The sequence below is a fragment of the Lepidochelys kempii genome, chromosome 15 (genome assembly GCF_965140265.1).
Source record: "Lepidochelys kempii isolate rLepKem1 chromosome 15, rLepKem1.hap2, whole genome shotgun sequence".
NCBI classification, from domain to species: domain Eukaryota; kingdom Metazoa; phylum Chordata; order Testudines; family Cheloniidae; genus Lepidochelys; species Lepidochelys kempii.
The window spans coordinates 13,361,794-13,384,615 of record NC_133270.1 but is presented as its reverse complement, the minus strand read 5'-3'; the positions used below and the strand labels follow the sequence as shown (position 1 = coordinate 13,384,615).

Below are 22,822 nucleotides of genomic sequence, written 5' to 3'. Positions count from 1 at the left end.
ACTCCAGTTACTGCCAAGGTAAGTAAAAATACTATATTCCACATGCAGTAAATCTGTGAAACCACAGCCTTTGAACAACTATCCTTATGGAGTGGGAAAGACTGAGTCTGACACTTTTGATAAATGTCATCAGTTGCCACTCCATAAATATGATTGTTCAAAGGTTTTTCTTTACTTTAAAATGGAATGGAATACATATGTCACATACCAGAAAAGCTTTGTGTACCGCTCACCTGTGTTTAAGGCTCTTAGTTTTAGCACCTTTTTCTACTGCTATCTGAATGTCTACCCCAGTTGAAAGATCTTATAACTACTAGAACCCATGCCCTTCCTTCCGATGTCCAGGATAGTATTCTAAAGAGGAAGTTGTATGTTTTACCCTTTCTTCTCTTTGAACCTGGTATCTTCCCACAGATATAGCTACACCTAGGACCTTCTCCCCATTCTCTCTCATCTCAAAAAAGAGTTTCATGGGGTGGAGTGTGGGGAATCTGTCAATCAAGTTGAATAGCAACTTCATTGATAAAAACTAAATACCTCATTAATACAACTGTAAAAAGGCTTTACTTTCTTACTTTTCTCAGTTACTTACTACTTCCTTTGCAAGGACCTTCACAGTTTCATAATGCAAAACAGATTCTGCCAGTCAACATGCTATTCTAAGAGGTTTACTACATTATACTTATGCCTTTGCATGTAGCCTCTTGTCCAGTGCTATTGTATACTTGCTATTTCAGGCCAGTCTCACATTTTTACACACCATTGCCCTCTTCTTTTTTCATTCCTGCCATGCTAGTGAACATCCACAGTTCAGATGACAAGGTATATTCCATATGTATACTGGTATATGTAAAGAGTTCACATCAATGGAATAGAGTGTTGACATAGAATAATGATCTCCTGGTCCTAAAGAAGTGCTGAGACAAAGAGAGACACTGATCCTTTTTCAAAGTTACATTAAAACATCTTTTTTTCCAAATAACTGATAGGCACACACAAGTGTTTTTATTTGGATATTAGTGAAATAGAGTGGCAATGGCTTCCTGTGCTATTATAGAATAGCACTATTCTACTTTGGTTTATGGATCAGCCTTGTGAACTTCAGTCAATCAGAAACTAGATTAGCCTTGGCATACTTTTAAGAAGAGAACTGAGATCTAATAGAAGTTCTAGTTCTTTAAAATGTCATAGGTAAATACTTTCTCTTCTGCCACCTGAATGACTAAAAAGGGTCTTCACCAGATACAATGGAATGGAAATTACTGCAGTGTTTATGAAACCTCCCTTCCCTTCCTTGCAGTCTATGAACAGTGTTAATTCCTAAGTTTGAAACTTGTCTGTAAAGGGTCCATCTGCATTAATTTTTCAAATCCTGAAATTATCTTTCTAGCAAGACCTATATTCAGATATGTTTCTGTAACAATACGTAAACAGGACAAAAGGCACTTTTCCTTTCTGCTTGTCCCTCCTGCACACTGGGGCTCAATGTCCGAAGATATGAGGAGAGAATTCTTTGCTGGAGCAAAGCAGAATTTTTAAATATTATTTTTATATGTAAATGTACATCTGAAGTCAACTGTAAAAGTTTAACACAACTTTGAGGTCTGCTGAATTCCTCTACTAAACAGCTGTGTTCACTAAGCAATATACGGTGTCCTCTGAGAAAACATAAATTAATTTTAACTGGTGGTGTGTGGAAATAATACACTTATAAATTTTCACTCAATACTCTTTTTCATTTTGTGACCCAGATAGTTTTGGAGTTTTTGTAAAAATGTCTAAGAAATGGCCATTTTCATATTGAAAACAGATGAAATTTTAAAAATTGCATATTTTTGTTAAAGTTTGAGGTTCCTCTCATTGTAAAATGGTCATATTTTCAAGTAAAAAACAAAGTTTACAACTTTCCTATTTGAAGTTATTTTACATTTGGGAAAAGGAAAGGGCTTGTTAGTTTTTGTGTTTTGAAACAAAAATTACTTTTTTACTGAGGTAAAATTTTATTTTAACTTTTTTACATCCTTCTAGTCTTAACCAACCAATTATTTTTCTTTTGTTTCTGGAGGATAATAGTAAACAGAAATCTTAACCCTTCTGGTATGTGTGATATCCCAAAATTATGCACTTTAAGATGTCTCTAGTGTTGCGAGATTAGAGGATTTTCATGGAAGAATAATTGTCCTGGATTCTTCATTTGCAACACGGCGGACATCTCTCTGTTTCCTCTCCTTAGCCTCCTCCTTTGGACTCTGATTCAACAAAGCACGTAATTATGATTGGGATTTAGTCAAATTTAGTGGGACTGTTCACAAGCTTGAAGTTAAATACATGTATGTTTGCAGGATTGGGGCCTGGGTCTTTACCAAACACTGCTTGCTCTCTGATGTTTCTACTGTATAACTGAAATCTTCTCTCTGTCCCTCACTTGCTCTTGATTCACATTTTTAATGTTTCCTGCCCAACTGTACGAATTAGACATTTAAAAGAGTTCTTATAATAAAGTTTAGATTTGTGCGCACAATTCTGCAGTACTTACCAGAGCTGCAGAATATATGGCGCATTGGCAATTGTTCTCTTCCTCTGCTGGATTCCAACCACAAGGCTCCCCTCTTTTAACAGAATGTATTAAATTACCACAAGCAGTAGATAACAAAAATTTATCTCAGCTTTTATTATAGAAACATAATATCAATAAAAAGACACAGCCGTTTTAAACTTCAGTCTTCAAGACCTGGGCGTGTGTTTGTCACATATCTTGCCTCAAATAGGCAGAAATTCTGTTCCTTTCAACGTTTCTTCTCATTCACCTCGTCACTCCTGAAATGTCTCAGTGTAGAATTACCCTTTTCCCAGTACGCTTTTCTAATAGGTGGCCTTTTAAATTTGGTGAAATTTGACCATTTGGCAGTCGGGTGATGCTTGCTGCATATCTCTCCCTTTCAGCTGGTAAGTGTTCTGATTATGCTTTCCTTTTCTCATACCACTGAAGAGAGGACACCGCTCACACTCCCCTTTGCTCTCTTCTCTTAACCCATCAATTTAAATTCTTAATTCTAATCCTTAAATAACTTATTTTGCCCCTTTCTACATTTCTGCTCTCCTCCTCTGGCACACACTCTCTAAATGTCTTCAAACGCTTTTTTCTAAGGTTGGTACCTTCACTTTTACTACCCCCATGCCAGGAATTGGCTCCCTCTTCTTGTTTACCTAGACTCCCTTTCCTCCTTCAAATCCCTCTCTAAAGTGCAGTTCTACTCCAAAAGGTGAATATGTAAAAAGACACCTTCATACTCCGCAGATCTGCTCCCTTTGTCATGTCTACTGAGTTTAGTGACAATGGGTAAGATTTTCTAAAGTACCTAAGTGACTTAGGCACCTGAGACGCAGTGATTTCTCTCCCACCCCCCATTGACTTTTAAAATTTTACCCTATAAATTTTTATGGTCTTGTACTACTGTTAGTGCTGCAGAGACACTACAGTTGTTAGGATGTGAGTTGGATTCCATTCCTTTGCATGCTCATCAACAAATTGATTCTTTCCTGTCAGTTACACCTGTGCAAACATATTGAAGGCATTTGGTGTGATTCTTTGCTAAGTCTCTTCGAGGCACAGCCCAGAACTCACAACCTTGGAAGTGGGAGGGCAAAGGTGACTTTACCCCACCTTTTCATCCTCCAATTCTGGGCTGCTGAGAGGACTGTAATGGTCCTGTAGGATAACATTGGGATCCCCAGGGGCTGCTTTAAATAGAATCCCCATAATGACCCCATCCTCGGCATACTCCCTTCACCAGGCCTTACAGTGGGGACTACACAATTGTGTGTACATTGACTGTAGCAAAGGAGAGAATCTCTCACATTGAGTTTGTGCAAGTGTTGCTGAAAGCATAATTTGGAGTTCTATAGGTGTCAAGAGTGCTTAATTTGGGACCTTCACCGCTGGTGCTGGTGGATGAAATAGAAAGAACACAGCTTGATTCGCAGATTCTAGGCTGAGTTTGCGGGACTGGCAGTCAGACAGCATGCCTTTGCTTGTAAACTGAGCACATTTGATATAGAAGTTATTGGAACAATAAAGAAGTAGCTTTACAATGCCACATATGCTTTACATAGTCACTTCTAAAGTTGTTTGAGAAATGGAAAAAATATTCATGAAAAATGTATCCCTTCCTATCAGAAAAATCCTGAAACTTTTCAGTCAGCTCTAGTCATTTCTCAGAATAAAACTGCATTTTAAAGCTCATGTATTGTTATTACAGTTGTGCCAAAAATGTATTAGGTACTGTACAAACATACAGGAATGTACAACTCCTGCTCTGAAGATCTTCTAGTCTAAGCTTTCAGGGGTCTTTCCAACCCTTAATAGTAATCCCCTTTCCTAAACTACTAGGCCATATGTTACCTTTTTTCTTTCTTAGCTCTTAAGACTTTTTTGGCAGGGAATGTTTGTAAATTTCTAGATAAACGTAAAGCACTGTATATGTTTTAATTATTTCTTAATAATCAAAGCTAATATAGTCTTGACACCAGTCTCTCTCTCTGGGCTCCTGCTCACACTCTCAAACTGAACCATGCAGATGGCTAGTCTGGCAGTCTGACATCACAGTAAACTCTCATGGAAGGATCACAGTCCAGAACCTGAAATTGTTCCTGGCATGGGAGAACTGAGAAAGTGATTCGCTTGTCTTTTCTGGGGGGGAGAGAGTTCCTGGTGTTGCTCTCTAGCAGTCATCTCTGCTTGATTAGAGGAGTGACACTGATAGGCTGCAAAGAGAGCCATGTACAGCCCTTCTTGACAGTGGGACAGTTGCAGCAATAGGAGGCATTTGAGGGTAGGTAAAGAAGTAAAAGGAAGTGGGGGGAAATGGGGATTCCTGGAAGACTCCCCCTTCCCAAAATTATCCATACAGTCAGTGCTGAGTTGTCTAGTTTCATGGTTTCTCCTATCAGTAATGCATGCCTGTTTCCATAGCACTGTCCTACAGATTTTAATTACTGCTAAGGTAGTTCACTTACATCATGACTCACAACACCCTGTCCAGAAGAACTCTAAGTCTGGAGTCCTTTTATTCGTAACTAATGTAGTGTCTTTGGAGAGGCCTAATTTTGGAACCCCTCGCTCTTGTTCCCATTGTTATTTGCAGTGCAGGTTCAAAGTGTGTCCAGTTTAGGAACTTCTTCAGATGGCGGCTGAATCTTGATGCACTAACGTATATGTTTTAAGGTATTTTGAGCAGAGAATATCTGTAATGTGTGAATATTAGCACTTCCCAGCCTCTGAATTACTATTAGTTGAATCCTGGCAACAACCTAATAATCTCAGACTCTCATTTTACAACTTTTATGCTGAATTTCAATAGCAGCTGGGGGTGGAGTGCATTGAATATGTAAGTTTTTTCATTTCTATTCAGACCACCCCTTATCTTATCCTAGTGTCACCTTGGTGTGTACTCCAAAGTAATGCACACCACCATGTAATATATTAATGGTCAAAGCAAGTGAAGGAAAATAGCCATGCTCACATGCCCTCTACACAGTAACCCTCTCTTCTGTGGTTGCTTTGGAGCCCATGAAAAAGAAATGATGACACCATATTTACCCATATCTTCTACTTAGCAGTCTTGATTTATTTAAATATTAAAAAAATCAAGTGCCAATCTTTCTAAACATTTTTTGGAAATGTACACTGAAAATGAGGAAGTTGACTCAGAAGAAATCATTAAAAATGTCTTAGATGCAACAGTACAAAACATCCTCTTTCTCCCCTTCCCCCCTCTCCCCCCAAAAAAGAAGCTTGGTCTACACTTGCTTTACTTCTGAAAAAATTTCTGTTGTTGCAGCCCACCATCTCAGCTCCATCAGCAGAAGCAATGTTGAGAGTCATTGGATGGATGTTTGTGTTTTTACCACTATGTTGTGTGCTCAGAGCAGGGTTAGATGATGATGTGGTTGAAATATTGGGTATCTGTCTAGCTAGTGTAGGAATAGCCCAAAGAGAGAGTGGCACATACACTCATGCATACCTACATATGTACACTTCTTTTTAGCAGAAACTTCAAGCTGGGATTGCTAGTTAGGATTTGAAAAGGAAGACTTCACGTTTGCTCCCTTGGGATGAAAAACTTCATTGATAAGCGGGTATTTGAAATATAACATGCTGGCTCAGAGCATCTGAGCATCATTTTTTATGCTGAGAGAGGTTAGTTAATTTCCTAGTAACTGATGTAGCCCTCACAAACTCACTGTACACCAGCCATTCTTGATTCCCATTCCAACATTTTGACTTTTTATCTGTCACAGGCTGAACATCAAAACTAACTTCAGTGCTTATGGGATAATGAAACATTTATAGTCTCGCAACTGCTGTATTTTTGCATCTTCAGTCTTCTAACTCAACCTCTAACCTGCTTCTGAAGCAGATGCCTGAGTTTCTACCATTTAAAAAAAAAATCTGTCAGATGAATTGCTGTAAATGTGGAGTGTGTTGGTTGTCTATATCAGGGTTTTTGTTGTTGGTGCTGTCATTCAACCAGTCTTTCTGGATGTTACAAAACTGCTAAGAACCACTGTGGACAAGAGAAAATATCTTTTATTTTATCCCCCAAAACTTTGCAATCAATTTCCAAACCTTGGAAGTTTAAAACATAACTTCTTTCCCCCCTGACACCGACCAGGCGTTCAGCTATATCCACATATATCAAAGAACATTTTTAAAGCTCTACAAATGAGTCATGAAAGTTTGACTGACCTCCGTTCAGAATCTTTCCTCTCCCATTCTTTTGTAATGATATCATTTCTATATAAAGTCTGTCATCACTAACAAACTGTAAAACTTTCTATTAGGAAGCCAGGAATGCCCTCCCCCAGTTCCTTTTTCCAGGTGCAGTTTCATAGGACCTATTCACTGGATAGACAGGTTTTCTTCATGTGCCAAATGAAAAACCCGTAGATTGAATCAAATTGCATTATAATCTTTCTGGAATCAAAACTAGTAATACCTGTACTATAAGTTGAGGTCTGGGGAGAGGGTTTATCTGGTTAAGACAAATCCATAAGGAGCGTCTCAGCACTCTATTTGTACTGTGTAATTTGTACAGAAAGGGAAGGAGTTATTTATACTGTCAGCTCCTCTCTGTTGAACCTCTCTGTTGGTGAGCATTTTTCATTTTATTCTTGATCATATCATGAATAAGAATACAGAGAGACTGCATTGGTCTTCAGTGTCAGATACGTGTCAGCCTTTCTGCATGCTGTTAGTTGTATGCAGCTTTTTTATCAGTTGAACTAATCCTGTCCCTGGTAAAGGGACTAAATTCATCCATGGGCTTTAGATATAGAGAGAGATCTGTCTGCTAGGATTTCACATCAGATATTGAATTTTGCTGGTGGAAAATTGTAGAAAAACGTGTTTTTTCCCATCTGAGGAAGAAAATATGTATCTTTTTCTGTAGTTGTGTTGTAGTTTTAGAGCCTGCACATGGATGGGCTGTTCCAGTTCCAATCATGAAGATATGCTAGGTTGTCTCTGCCAAACCCTGACATAGTGACTAAGGATATATTAGACTGGTCTCAGAGGTATCTGAGAAGTTTTCACTTGTTCCTTTATTCTAGGGTACAGTTTTTATCCCACTGTAATCACCACCTTTTACAACTGTTTCATGTGCTGAAACAACTATGGCTGAAAGGGCTAACAACCCCCTCCAAACTGTAAAGCAGTCAACAGGTGCGATACATTACTCTAATCAGCTGTACCCACCAAAACTGAATCACTTCCCTCACACTTCTATCTGCTAGCCATTGCTTTATTTGTGCAAGGGCTTACCAGGGCAGAGCCCTGGCACCTCTAGTCTTGGCAGTTCATAGCCCTGGCTCCCTTGGGTTTGCCACATCAGTTATCAAAGTAAAAAAATTGCTTGTGCCCCTGCACCTCTTTCATTACTAATTAAGGTTTGCTGCTAGCCTGAAGTCCAGGAATCTTGATGTCTATCTCAAACCGAAATCTTAGCAAGATGCTAAGCAGATGACCGTTCCGTGGACTGTATCAAACTCTTGTCAAGTGGATGATGTCAGTGATCATTCTGTTAGGTCTTTTGCATCTCTAATTACATTGATCTTCTCTCCTTTGCAAGAACTGCTTCCAAAAATTCTTAGAAATCTTGATGTTCAAGGTCTTTCCCTAGCAAATGAGTTCTGGTGGACTCAGATTTTTACCTAGTGTACCAAAGTTATCCCACCTTCCTTTTGAGATGCCACAAGTGGCACAATAAAACTGCTGAATGTTATGAGTGTAAAGAGTTGGCTACATTCTGTCCTAAAGGTGACTGCTTATCAGGGTTATGCATCAACTCCCTTGTACGAGGTTTCTAACGTGCTGAGATATCCCAGGAAATCATTCGAAAAATGAAATCTACATGAATACTTAACAACTGCTTATGAAAGAAAACAATTACATATTCAGTTCTTGGAAAAAACAGGTGAGGAGATGAACATAGCAATAAATTGTAGAAGACAGATTACAAGAAAATAAATTTATCTTTTAGACAATAGGCACATTGGTTGGCATAGGTCCATGTGTTACAATAGAGAAAGTTTACAAAATGGTTGAAATCATTATGCTACTTAGATTGAGGAGAAAGCACTAACGCATGGTTTAAGATGGAGGTCTGTTTGGTCCTAATGTCTCCTGTGGTGTGGATGAAGTAGCACATTCATTCTTTACCTCGTTCTCCTTTTTTTGCAGAAAGGAGTCAGGACAGCACAGCAGTGGTGCTCTCTGATTCTAGCTCCACACAGGACATCTTTAATGAACCTGCCAGTTCTCAAGACAGTTCGAGGAAGCCTTACTCAGAGAAGAGGATTTCCACTTCCTGTTCAGATGTGATGGCATCCTGCAAAGAAACTCTAGGATCTGAAGACGAAAGAGGTAATCATTTTATTATGTAACTCACAGCAGCTTGTGTGATGATGATGACTAGGGCTGTCAAGTGATTAAAAAAATTAATCACAATTAAAAATATTTATCGCGATTAATTGCACTGTTAATAATAGAATACCATTTATTTAAATATTTTTGGATGTTTTCTACATTTTCAAATATATTGATTTCAATAACAACACAGAATGCCAAGTGTACAGTGCACACTTTATATTTATTTTTGATTACAAGTATTTGCACTGTAAAAATACAAAATAGTATTTTTCAGTTCACCTAATACAGTACTGTAGTGCAATCTCTTTATCATGAAAGTTGAACGTACAAATGCAGCATTATGTCCAAAAAACCTACATTCAAAAATAAACAATGTAAAATTTTAGAGCCTTTAAGTCCTCTGTCCTACTTCTTGTTCAGCCAATTGCTCAGACAAACAAGCTTGTTTACGTTTGCTGGAGATAATGCTGCCCGCTTCTTGTTTACAATGTCACCTAAAAGTGAGAACAGGTGTTCTCATGACACTGTTGTAGCTGGCGTTGCAAGATATTTATGTGACAGATGCGGTAAAGATTCATATGTCCCTTCATGCTTCAACCACCATTCCAGGGGACATGCGTCCATGATGATGGGTTCTGCTCAATATCAATCCCAAGCAATGCGGACTGACGCATGTTCATTTTCATTATCTGAGTCAGATGCCACCAGCAGAAGGTTGATTTTCTTTTTTTGTGGTTCAGGTTCTGTAGTTTCCGCATCGGAGTATTGCTCTTTTAAGACTTCTGAAAGCAGGCTCCACACCTCATCCCTCTCAGATTTTGGAAGGCTCTTCAGATTTTTAAACCTTGGGTTGAGTGCTGTAGCTATCTTTAGAAATATCATATTGGTACCTTCTTTGCGTTTTGTCAGATCTGCAGTGAAAGTTTTTTTTAAAATGAACATGTGCTAGGTCATCATCCGAGGCTACAATAAAATGAAATATATGGGAGAATATGGGGACATACAATTCTCCCCCCAATGAGTTCAGTCACAAATTTAATTAATGCGTTATTTTTTTAACGAGCGTCATCAGCATGGAAGCATTTCCTCTGAAATTACTCTGCACAGAATTGATGTCCCCTGCAAATTTCTAGGCTTCCCCACAGAAAAATGACTTTCTGTCAGGGAAGCAAAGGGAAGCTGCAAGAGCAGTCACACACCACTCCCTAGCAGCTCAGGTACATTGTTTCAGGCACCCGGAGTAACCAACAGAGAGGTAAATCACCACAGGGCTGGAGACACCCTAACCAGTGTCTCCTACCCTGAGCTGGGATCAGCTGCTAGTCCTGGGGGGAGGGATAGCTCAGTGGTTTGAGCATTGGCCTGCTAAACCCAGGGTTGTGAGTTCAATCCTTGAGGGGGGCCATTTAGGGATCTGGGGCAAAAACTGGGGATGGGTCCTGCTTCGAGCAGGGGGTTGGACTAGATGACCTCCAGAGGTTCCTTCAACCCTGATATTCTATGATTCTGGCTGGGCTGGAGTCAGGAGGGGATGGGACTTACTCTTCCGTTGCAAGGAGTGGCTGGGTCTGTGTCAGACCCACACCCAGAAACCTCCCCCAACTGCAGGAAGTTCAGCATCCTCCCCTGCTTCCTGCCCCCATCACTCCTCAGCTGTGGAGGGAGAGGTCACTGTATGGGAAGATGCTCCCCCCATCCTCTCAATCCCCATGCAGCCAGACCTTCCATACCCAGACTCTCCTGCCAACCCTCACCCCATACACCCAGAACACCCCTAGCACTCCATACCTGAACCCTGCCCACTGAACCTCAACCCCTGCATCTGGAGCCACCCTGCCTCCTGACCCCCACCCCTGCAGCCCAGACCACTGCCACTCTGCTCCCGGCACTCAAACCCCCACCCTGATGAGCCTCACCCCCCCCCCCATCCAGAGACCCCACATCTAGACATCCATGTCACTGATCCCCAACTAACTGCACCCAGACCCCCACCCCACCCCACCACACTCCCCTTGCATCTAGACTCCCCCGCTGAGTTCCAACCCCCTTCACCTGGAAGCTGCTGTAGAGTCCCATTGTCCCTGAATCTGGAACCCCCTCAACAAGCCTCTATGCATCCAGATCCCTCCACAATCTGCCTGCATCCAGACTGTCCCACACAGAACTCTCTCACCCCACACTTGTATCCCCCCACACTGAGCCCCTTCACACTTGGATCCTGCCTGGTTGAGCCTGCCTGCCCCACACCTGGTGTGCCTGGCACAGAGGGGCAAGGCAGGGCCCCAGGATGTTTCTGGGGCAGGCCCTGGTCTTGTGCTGGGGCAATGTCAGGTGCAGCCTCACCACTTAGTCCGTGTCCCAGGGGTGGGGGTGGGGAGGCTGCAGGGTGGTCTCTGAGCTTCATGCAGCCAATGGCCTGTGCTCCCCACTGCCATGCTGGAGCCCCTGTATTTATTTATTGACAAATAAAACTGGCAGAATTTTAAAATATTGTGCGCAGAATTTTAAATTTTTTGGTGTAGAATGCCCTCAGGAGTATGGAATGGTGGCCGAAGCATGAAGGGACATACGAATGTTTAGCAAATCTGGCACATAAATACCTTGCAATGCCGGCTACAAAAGTGCCATGCAAATGCCTGTTCTTACTTTCTGGTGACATTGTAAATAAGAAGAGGGCAGCATTGTCTCCCATAAGTGTAAACAAACTTGTTTGTCTTAGCAATTGGCTGAACAAGAAGTAGGACTGTGTGGATTTGTAGGCTCTGAAGTTTTACATTGTTTTGATTTTGATTGCAGTTATGTAACAAACAAACAAACAAAAATCTACATTTGTAAATTGCACTTTCACAATAAAGAGATTGCACTACAGTATTTGTATGAGGTGAATTGAAAAATACTATTTCTTATGTTGATCATTTTTACAGTGCAGATATTTGTAATCAAAAATAATATACACTTTGATTTCAATTACAACACAAAAAGAAAAGGAGTACTTGTGGCACCTTAGAGACTAACCAATTTATTTGAGCATAAGCTTTTGTGATGCATCCGATGAAGTGAGCTGTAGCTCACGAAAGCTTATGCTCAAATAAATTGGTTAGTCTCTAAGGTGCCACAAGTGCTCCTTTTCTTTTTGCAAATACAGACTAACACGACTGATACTCTGAAACCTGTCAATTACAACACAGAATACAATATATATGAAAATGTAGAAAAACATCCAAAATATTTAATACATTTCAATTGGTATTCTATTGTGCGATTAAAATTGGGATTAATCACGATTAATTTTTTGAGTTAATTGCAAGTTAACTGCAATTAATCGATAGCTCTAGTGATGACATTAAAATGTTTTGTCCAGCATGCAGAAGTATTGGAAAGATGTTGAGCTATGCTTTTGAACTTTTGTTGGATGCCAGTGGGGTGTATATGTATAGTTTGTGTTTTTTAAAAATGTGTATATATAAACTTTATATTTATATCACCCATGTGGTTGTGATACCACTGACATAAGTGATAGAACCCTCTCATAACCTGCAGAATAATGTGGTAAATCAATTTTTATCATGGTCTTTTGACTTCCTCACCTGTACTCTGGCTTCTAATATTTCAAAGTCCTGAGCAGTTGAAGGAGCTGTTATTGTAAAACAATCACAAACAAAAATTTTTCTCTCTTTTGCCCATACTTAATCCTGGGCTAGTGATAGCTTATTATTCAATATCTTGCGAATCATAAATACTGGAATTGAAAGCTTATTCACAATGGAGAACTTGAAACCACCTTCTGCCATCCTTTTCCCATGGAATACAGCGGTTATTTGAGCTCCAATAGATCATTTGATATCAGATGTTATATATGGAAAAGTGATTTTAAATAATTTTAGATCTTCCAAAATCTATTAGTTAGAATTTCTCTCTCCATCTGAAGCCTGTATAGTTGAATTCGGTGCTGCGGGAGCTGGGCTTTACAAGTAGAGGGATATGAAAAACAAAACCAATACATTAGTTTAAAACTCTCTAAAAGTTAATGTTTTTTTTCTGTAAAATGTGAGGGTGTAGCATAAATATTATTGGCGTGTAATTTGTTCACCTTTGTGAGTAATGCTGCCATCCAAACTTAGGCTCATAAAACTTTCCTATCACATCACACCATTGTTTAGTCTCTCCTTCCATAATATCATATTTTATGGATCCACAAAATTTGATGCTTAGCAGGTCCTGATCCATTCCCTTATTCTCATTGGAGAGAAATGTACAGTAAACGTTTATTTCAACATTGTATGTATCATTGATATTTTGATAACTTGTTTTCTTCTTTTGAATTATGCTTTTTCTTAGGGTTTGTCTAAACTAGGGAAACTTGCGCCAGAGTGACTATACCAGATGTGGGCAAACTATGGCCTACCCAGCCCATAAGCTCCCGGCCAGGGAGGCTAGCCCCTGGCCCCTCCCCTCCTGTCCCCCTGTCCGTCGCCGCTGTAAATTAATATAAGATTTGATAACATTATTTTGTAATATGTAATATGACCCAGTATTAGAGGCGGGGTGTATGTTTTGTACTTCCACTTCTAACTACACCCATTGCTTACAACACAACACAAACCCACAATTCAAAAATAATTCAAAAATATTTGAATTAGCTTTCCTACAATTAATTTAAAAAAGCCTATTTTGAGGGAAGGGACATAAACGTTTGCTTTGGATACTTTAAAAAAAATTAAAACAAATTTTAAGTCCCCCAGATGCTATGGGTATAAATACAAAATAACATCAGCGAAGCATGTAAAAGAGTTTTGCTCGTGTTAATTTTGACAGCTTTTTTCCTCTGCTTCTGGGATGATTAAGGCATTGGAATGACTGAAACTTTTTGAGTTGAGAATTAAAACATTCTGGTATTACTGAAACATTGTATGAATATGCTGTAGCTTGAAAAATCTAACACTTTTTAAGTTAAAAATTTTAAAAGGTCTTCCTCAAACTTGGGATGGCTCAGACGCATCAAGTGTGCTAACAATTCTAGGTCAGAAGGTGCTGATTGTAAAATATTTAATGGTTTAAAAAATTAAATAGAAATATTTTCCCCAGCCTTCAGAAGTTTCTGAAAAACATAGTACATCCTGCTGGAATACTGTGTCCATGTCTAGTGTCAACACATTCAAAAGGCTGTTGAAAAATTGGAGAGGGTTCAGACAAGAGCTTCAAGAATGATTCACAGTGAGGAAAACACACCTGAAAGAGAGACTTAAACTCAGTTTATTTAGCTAATCAAAGAGAAGGTTAAGAGGCGATTTGATCATGGACTATAAATAGCTACATCAAGTGATAGTAACTGATATGAGAGGGCTCATTATTCTAGCAGAGGGCTGTAACAAGATTCAGTGGTTGAAAGCTGAAAAAATGTTAATTGCAATAGGTTGCAAATTTTTAACAGTGAAGGTAATTAACCTTTGCAACAGGTGACAAGGGATATTGTAGAGTCAGCATTATCTGATAAATGAAGATTTATCTTGTAAAAATGTTGGCCTGGTTGAACCACAAATTATTGGACTTAATGGAGAAATCCCTGGCCTGTGTTATTCAGGAAGTCAGATTAGGTGATCATAATAGACCCTTCTGCCCCTAGAGCCTGTGACTCTAAAGTTGCCTTCCTCTTGATAGATGGTTATATATATGTTTCTCTAGGAGCTTGAAGGTGTCTTGTTCATTGAACATGTAGAACAGAACAGTCACACGTATATTGGGAAGTTCTGGAATTATTCTGAATGTAGTTTAATGGAGAAAAAGTTTTAAGTTTTTCAGTATACATCGGTTCTAAAACACAAATGCTGAACCTTTGTTCATTTGTAGGAAAGTCAGAAGAACCCTTGGAGAACTCTGAATCTTATCATGCAGCTGAGCATAGTGTCCAGAAAGTTCTTTTAGATGCCCAAGTATCATCTGGCATCCCTATCAAGGCTACAGTTCCCCCACCTTCACAGTGGGACTGTAAGAAGAAAGCTGAATCTTGTGGAGACGCATCTGAGTTTCCCCAGTGTCTTCCAGCAGATCTTGAAGAGCAACGCAAATTCCTGACAGAACAATGCATCACCTCCTTCCGTTTGTGTCTGAGCCGTTTCCCCCAGCACTATAAGAGCCTCTACAGACTGGCCTTTCTGTATGCGTACAGCAAAACACACAAGGTAAGACATAGCACTGGCACAATGACTGGCCAGCTGTGTTTAAAACTATTTATTTCTTATAAATATAAAAAGAATTATATCTTACCTGTAACTAAATAAGTGGACTGAGCAAATGGTTAGGAACTCCTCAGTGTTGACATGGACCTGCTGTGTGACCTTGATCAATTCACTTAGCCTTTGTGGCACCTCAGATTCCTCATCTGTAAAATGAGGATAATAATGCTTACCCACATCCAGGGCATAGGGAAGATTAGTAAATTGGATCTAAATTTTAAAAAGTACATGTGCAGAATTGGACAACTACATTTGCATGCATATGTATGGTATGCACAAACCAGTTGATGCACATACACATGCTGAGAGATCTGAATGCAAAAAGATATACTTTGCGTGCACACTTTTTAAATTTTAGGACTTTGTGTTTATGCAGCTTTTTGAAAAATAAAAGCAGTAGATTTATTAATAGATACTTACTGATACTAGAAGATTACACATCCTTAATATATTAAAACAAGAGGAGCTGTGTTCCAGAAGGTCCCCTCAGTATGGTAAGAATTAGTTCTCTTCCCAACTCCCTCAGTTTCTGGCTTGTGGCATCTCGGGGGCCAGATGTAAGATCACTATCAGATAGAAGACCAGGTTTGGTCTCTGACTCTTGTGCTGCCTTGTCTTGGGAGTACTGCAGAGGTTGTGTTCTCCTTTGGGGATAGGGAAATCTTGTCTTCCTCAACAGTGATATTTTCTAATCAGTCAAGAATAGTTTTAACAGAGCTCTGAGAGGAGCACAGTTCCTCCTTACTGAAGCATTTTTATGGAATGATTTGGAAAGGGGAAGGTTATATAAGCTAAATATGAAGACAGAAACATTACCTCTGCCTCCCTTCACACAGCTGAAAAAGTTCAAGATTTTGTAACCGAACACATTCTTCCTATCTTATAGGAATGCATGTTTTCTCTAATGGCATTCACTAGACGGGTAGGGTAGTCAGACCGTGGCTATATGGATGTAGGATCCTAGCTATCACTAAGTGAAGGTCAAAATAAGAATTAAGGCTTGACGGAAATTTCTTTTCCCCACTTGATACTAAACCCAAATTGCTGTGCTAGGGTATTGCGTTTCTAAATCTCCTGCTCCTGTAATCTGTCATTACTTCCCCCTGAGTAGACCAGTTACTGGCTGTTAGAAATCACTGAGTGAAAGTCACTCAAGGATCCTACTGCAATTCCAAAGCAGACTGACGCACAGGCCTGTGGTCTTGGTTTAAACGGGGCAGAAAATGTCTTGGTCGCTGTGTTGGAATTAGTGCACATTTGGCCTGAGAGAAGCAGAACTTTCCTCCTCCAGCATGACCTAAATGTGTTCTTCATGGTTGAATTACTGTGAAAGGACTTTAACTGTCATGAGTTATCTCTTTCTCTGTTTTGAACTGTAAACCTCCTTTATTTTAGATTTAGCATGTTTATTTTGCACCCAAAACAAGTATGTTTTGCAGAGAACTGTCTCCCACATAATCAAGCAGCATACAAAATGTATTGAGCATTGATCTTTGCAACTATGGATGTTTTGAATAACTCTTGCATGTTGTAGCTTCTTTTTTTACGAATTTGGTGCTCATGAAAATTATAGATGGATAATTCTAGCCTAGACTGAGGCAAAATGCACTACAGTCAGGTTCTGCGAAAGTTTCTTTGTCACAGTTCTGTAGTCCACCTGAGTTTTGGCCTGCAACACCACTGCTATTCTAGCCCTGGGCCTTTCTTGAGCAGCAACCGCCTATCATGCCAGCTTGTAAAGTAAGTTGTAAAGTATCCATGAGTAATAAGTTGAAACTACCAAACTTATTTCTCTGTTGGTCAAAATCAGCATTTGAACCCAAGTCTCTTGATTTGAAAGCCTAGTGCAATGACACACTGTACTACCTTACCCCCCTAGTATTCCTTCCCCACCTACACCGTACCTTCTATTAATTGAATTTCCACTATGCATTCTAATAGCAGTGAGGGTAATGGAAAAGATAATGGCAAAGAAATGGAAAAGAAAATTATACTGCTGATCATAATTATCGACCTAACTGCACCTCCAATAACTTATGGCTTCTTGAGCATGCCCCCTCTACCCCTCAAGCTGTCACCTTTTTCTTGTGATGGAAACACACATTTCTCCCAATCTCAGACTAGGTGATTCTGATGGCAGTTCCCTGTGTCTCAACTGTGATCACCTTACCAGGTCTGACTTGGGCTCAAACCTGTAGTTTTGTTCCCAGTGACAATGGGGATTAGTGACCAAACAGCTTCCTTAAAGCAAAATCTTTATTTAGAACAAAAGCATTTCAGAGGAAACACATCTTAACAACAATAAAGCATACTGTCTGCATAGCTAGTTCTTCTCTAAGGCTTGCCATTCCCTAGATCTGGGAGACCCATTTCCTTCATACTGCTCCACTTGGAAGCCAACAGCTGTCTCCCTTGTCTTTTTTGTGTGTACCTATGTATTCTCATCTGGGAAGCCACTGTATTGCCTTTATGTACAGTTCCCATTGAATTCAAGTATTATAGGCATGTAATAAATGTTCAGCTAATCCCAAGACAAATTAGATCAATGCATTCACACAGGAAAGTCTTATAACCCAATATAGGATAAGTTTCCCTCATTGCTCTGGTCATATACAGTGTTCATGTCATTATTACATATATGTATTCATAGATTAATATATAGCAATTTCTACAGTGTTCATAATCTTATTACATGTGAGCTCAATTTCTGTCATACTGTAGTACAAAAATATTAACAGCACAAAAGACGCCAAATTGATCTGTAACATGTATTACGAATCAAGTGGAATGTGTCCAGCATTCAGACTGGCTATAAAGTAGTCATTTTCTAGCAAAACATGACCAGTTTTTAAACACAGGCAGTTTTGAAAATATTTTCACACTGTTTGTATATGACAGCCATTAATTTCTTCATAAAAATCCAATCATTAAGAGCAGCAATGGATTTTCACAATCTGTCATTACTGTTGCTGACAAACTGGTTGTATCATCTTCCAGTAAGAAAGCCTGTCTATCTTCAAAGCAGTTAGTCAGAGGGTAGCATATCCTTGCCTGAGGAACTCCTCACAAAACGTTTTCTTAATGTTTTTCCCTTCTTTTTTTCTTTCTTTCTTTCTCTCACAAACTAACTATTTATATGCACTTAGTTATTCATTATGTTTGGCTATTGGCTGGGCAGTAGATAGCATAGAAGAGAGAGGATGGGTACAGTAGTCTAAATATCGTGTCAAATACCTGTCTTTCCTGAAAGCCATAGGGTTAAATCTCATCTTTGCCAGTTCCTCCCTTCCTCATTTCTAGTAGATAGGTTAATTTCTGTGCAGTCTATAGAGGGTTATATATATTTTTTACATTTGGTGCATAATTAACTGTCACTCAACTTCCCAAAAAACTTCTATTACTTTCTGCTATTATGACAGGTTTCAGAGTAGCAGCCGTGTTAGTCTGTATTCGCAAAAAGAAAAGGAGTACTAGTGGCACCTTAGAGACTAACCAATAGCTATAGCTCACGAAAGCTTATGCTCAGATAAATTGGTTAGTCTCTAAGGTGCCACTAGTACTCCTTTTCTTTCTGCTATTATGATTGCTTATACCACAGAATTTCCAGAGGACAGAATTTTCTGTCTTGGACCATTGATTCATATTCTTTTAAACAGTTGCTGCCTCTGGTTAGGTAGTGCCAAAGAGTTAAGATATCTGTCTGTCTATTATGCCCTTTGTGGGAGTTTTACCCATAAATAAATTTAGAAAGTAAAATATATCTGAGCATATGTAGTAACAACTGGACTGAGAAGGATACTTAGATACTTAGAATAAGGAAAAGTTATTTACTTGTTCCCATAATATAAGAACTAGGAGCCACGAAATGAAATTAATGGGCAGCAGGTTTAAAACAAATAAAAGGAAGTTCTTCTTCACTCAGCGCACTGTCAACCTGTGGAACTCCTTGCCTGAGGAGGTTGTGAAGGCTAGGACTATAACAGGGTTTAAAAGAGAACTGGATAAATTTATGGAGATTAAGTCCATTAATGGCTATTAGCCAGGATGGGTAAGGACTGGTGTCCCTAGCCTCTGTTTGTCAGAGGATGGAGATGGATGGTGGGAGAGAGATCACTTGACCATTACCTGTTAGGTTCACGCCCTCTGGGGCACCCGGCATTGGCTACTGTCGGTAGACAGGCAACTGGGTTGAATGGACCTTGGTCTGACCCAGTATGGCCATTCTTATGTTCTTATACCATGGTGACAAGCGTGGTCTGAGAACCTTGATAAATAGATTAGGTACAGGTGGGTTGCTGTGTGGCTTGAATAGATTTCTGGTGAGGTTTCAGAGAGCTAAGCGTAATTTTAAATTGCATAAAATCTTGTTGTGAAGTTCAGCATTTGTGTCCATTGCCAAAAATTTGCATGAAGAACCAAGGAGGGCCAAAATTCATGGCTGGCCAGAAGAGACGATTGTCTAGCCTCCACAGTGCATAGAAAAGTAAGTTTCTCATGCACTGGTTCTTTTCACCCTTTTCTGTCATGTCTCTGTACCATTGATTTTGCTGAATCAGGATGTTGGTAAAGGGACAAGCTTTTTTACCAAGTCCTTTTCAGGATCTGTTCTACATTTTATTTGGCCAGACACTCCACTTTCCACCTCAAAATGTTGCCTCAAAATGTTGGTGGTTATTTTCATCTCATGTTGTCATCGAAGCTAATCTGTGTTTAGCTGCTAAATTTTGTTAGATGGGACTTTCATACTGGTGGTGGGGGGAATATAAAAGTGAATTTTCAAAAGCTATTTTTTCTCTACAAACTTGACTGCCAGTTTTATTCCCCCACTAAACCTGCTTCTCTGCCTTGCAGTGAAGTCCTAATGCTTCCTTTGTGACTTCCATCTTTTACCACAAAAATGAAGGCAATGCCACAATTTGATCTTTATAACTTAATCCAGGGTGAAATAGGAAGGACAAGATAGGCAGAGAAAAAGTCAAGGCTTTGTTCACAAATACGGATAGCAAGTACTACCTAAAATAAAGTGAAAGTGAATAGTTCTCTTATGTTGTGGGGGTCAGTCCAGGCAGGGGTATAATATCCTCCTACCCATAGGCAGTCAGGAAGTGTTTTAAAAAAAAAAAAAAAAAAAAAGTTGTGTATGTATAAAATGTTTTAGGCATATCTTTCTTATAATGTCTTTCCCAGGAGATGCTTTTTTTCCTGTCCTTAGGTTTTTTTTAATTTATTAATGCTCATACATTATCTATCCTTAACAAGAACCCTTAACAATTTTTAACACCTGTTTGCCATTAGGAGAATGTAATATGAGCCGTAGTTACATCAGGCCGCCACCGGACATGGTATAAAATGCATGAGTAGTAATTTAAAGCCAGAATCTTTGATAAAGTGATCCACTACTGAGTTGTTCATCATCACCGACTTTGTATTTAACAGACAAATTAGTTTGTGGAAGTAGGAAGTTTTGACAGTTTTCAGGAACTTTGTAGTACAAATCCAGTAATACACCAATATTACAGCTGCTCTGGGTCTAGCTTTCAACAGCTTCAGGGACTACTCTTTGCTACATTCCTGCTGCAAGATGACATCACAACTGTGGAATCAAAAAAGCACTTTGAGCTAGTTGCCTTGGAATTCTGTCAAATACTGTGTATAAAGGACATACATCAAATATTAGGAACAAATTCTGACAATGTAAACTTGCATAGCTCAAGGCTGCAGTTGATTCACATTCCACTTTGAAATCTAATAACCTTGGAACACTTTGGAACAGATGTTGCATGGCTGGTCTACATTAGTATCCCAATTATGTTGGCAAAAGTGTGTTTATATGTCATTGTAGCTAATAAGTTGCTAACAGTTTCTCTGATCAGTGCTGTTCTTTAAAACTCTTTCCAACACAAACAGTACAGCTCAGAGAAATTGTTAGTATCCCATTAGTAATAATCATGTATATTTGCTGCATCGTCATATGTTAGGTCAGTGGTACTAATTTGTTTAAAATGTCTCCCTCCAGGATCTTTCACTTCTACTCTATCCCCCTGCATCTTTTACATCTATGCAGCAGCTTTAGTCCTTGATAAGAGAGAAGCTGCTAAATAAAATGGAGCTATACAGAAGTTATTCATAAAGATGACAAACTGGACTGCCACCTGTTTGCAAACGGCAACTTATTCTCTTACCTGTTCAGAGCTAGTATTTCCATTAGCAATGGAAGCTAATTTTAAAATATCTATTGTATGGCCTATGCGTTTAGATCAAACAATGTAACATCACTTTTCCTAATATAATGCACTTGCCAAGCCTGGCATATTGGCCGATCTCAGCCCATAACAACAGTACTAGGGATCCAATAAAATCCATCAGATAGGTTATATTGGTGCTTCTCATGGTTTTCTCCCAATTTCTCTTTCCAAAAAAGCCCCCAAACAAGCCCACACAACACATCAACCTACTGCATGAAATACATAGTGGAAATCTTCACAAACAAATAATCAATAAGGAGGAAATGTTTATAGACCAAAAAAAGGTAGATTATGTTTTTAAAATAGCAAGGTGCATTGGAGATGAGGTCTTGTAAAATACATAGCTTTGATGCAAAGTAAAATGTTGTTGTTCACTTGGGGAACTAGAATTTTCCTATTAAATATGCCTTCTATTCTGAGTACATTCAAAAGTTCTAAAGAACCTTCAGACTACTCAGCAGTCTGTTACCTGCCACCACATATATACACATTATACCCTTCCATATCAAATAATATCTTGAAGAGCGAAACATAGTTTGTTTTAGGGCTGTCAAGCGATTAAAAAAATTGATCTCGATTAATCGCACTGGTAAACAATAACAGAATACTGTTTATTTAAATATTTTTGGATGTTTTCTACATTTTCAAATATATTGATTTCAGTTACAACACAGAATACAATATATATGAAAGTGTAGAAAAACATGCAAAATATTTAATAAATTTTAATTGGTATTCTGTTTAACACTGTGATTAAAACTGCGATTAATCACAATTAATTTTTTTAATCGCGATTAATTTTTTTTGAGTTAATAGCGTGAGTTAACCGCGATTAATCAACAGCCCTAGTTTGTTTATATACCGCTTAAGTTTTAAATATGTAAAAAGGAATAGAATATAATCCTTAGTCTTAATTTGTTGCATTATTTGGATATTAATTTATGGCAAATTTCAAATGTGAAAAATGGCTGCCTGGCGCTCCTGAAAGCCTGGTATTAAAATTAAAAAATATAACTACAGTAAGAATGTTTTCAAATCTGTACGCCATCGGAGGATCAGAACCGTGTATGGCTCTGGGAGACATTGGAATGCACCTGCACAAACACTGCCACTGCTTTAAAATCAACATGGCTGCATGTTCTCCCATAATGGAGGAGGGTCAACTCCAGGCTTCCTTAACAAAATCAAACTTGAAAAAATGTTTTCTACAATGAAGAGCAACATTTGAAAGTGTTGTTAGAGCATCTACATTGATGCTAACCCTGCAGTGTTCTCAATGAGAGCTTTCTAGGTCTTCTCTTGGCCGTATGCTGAAGGAGGAGTTGGGGGCTTGGCTCTGAGGAGTATTAGTTCTTGTAACTAGTAAAAGTGATATTTTTGGGTGAGTATCATAATTTTTAACTAATTACAAGCAT

The 22,822-nt window shown here is 39.0% G+C and overlaps 1 protein-coding gene across 4 annotated transcripts in view; it reads left to right on the top strand.

Moving 5' to 3' along the window:
- The window catches only part of CABIN1 (calcineurin binding protein 1), a 206,298-nt gene that overhangs the window by 66,929 nt on the left and 116,547 nt on the right, over window positions 1-22,822 (top strand). For all 4 annotated transcript variants that reach the window (XM_073312661.1, XM_073312662.1, XM_073312664.1 and 1 more), the window contains exons 28-29: window positions 8,741-8,923; window positions 14,777-15,108. In XM_073312661.1, the coding sequence (XP_073168762.1) occupies window positions 8,741-8,923; window positions 14,777-15,108 (515 nt within the window). The remainder of the gene's footprint in view (window positions 1-8,740; window positions 8,924-14,776; window positions 15,109-22,822) is intronic.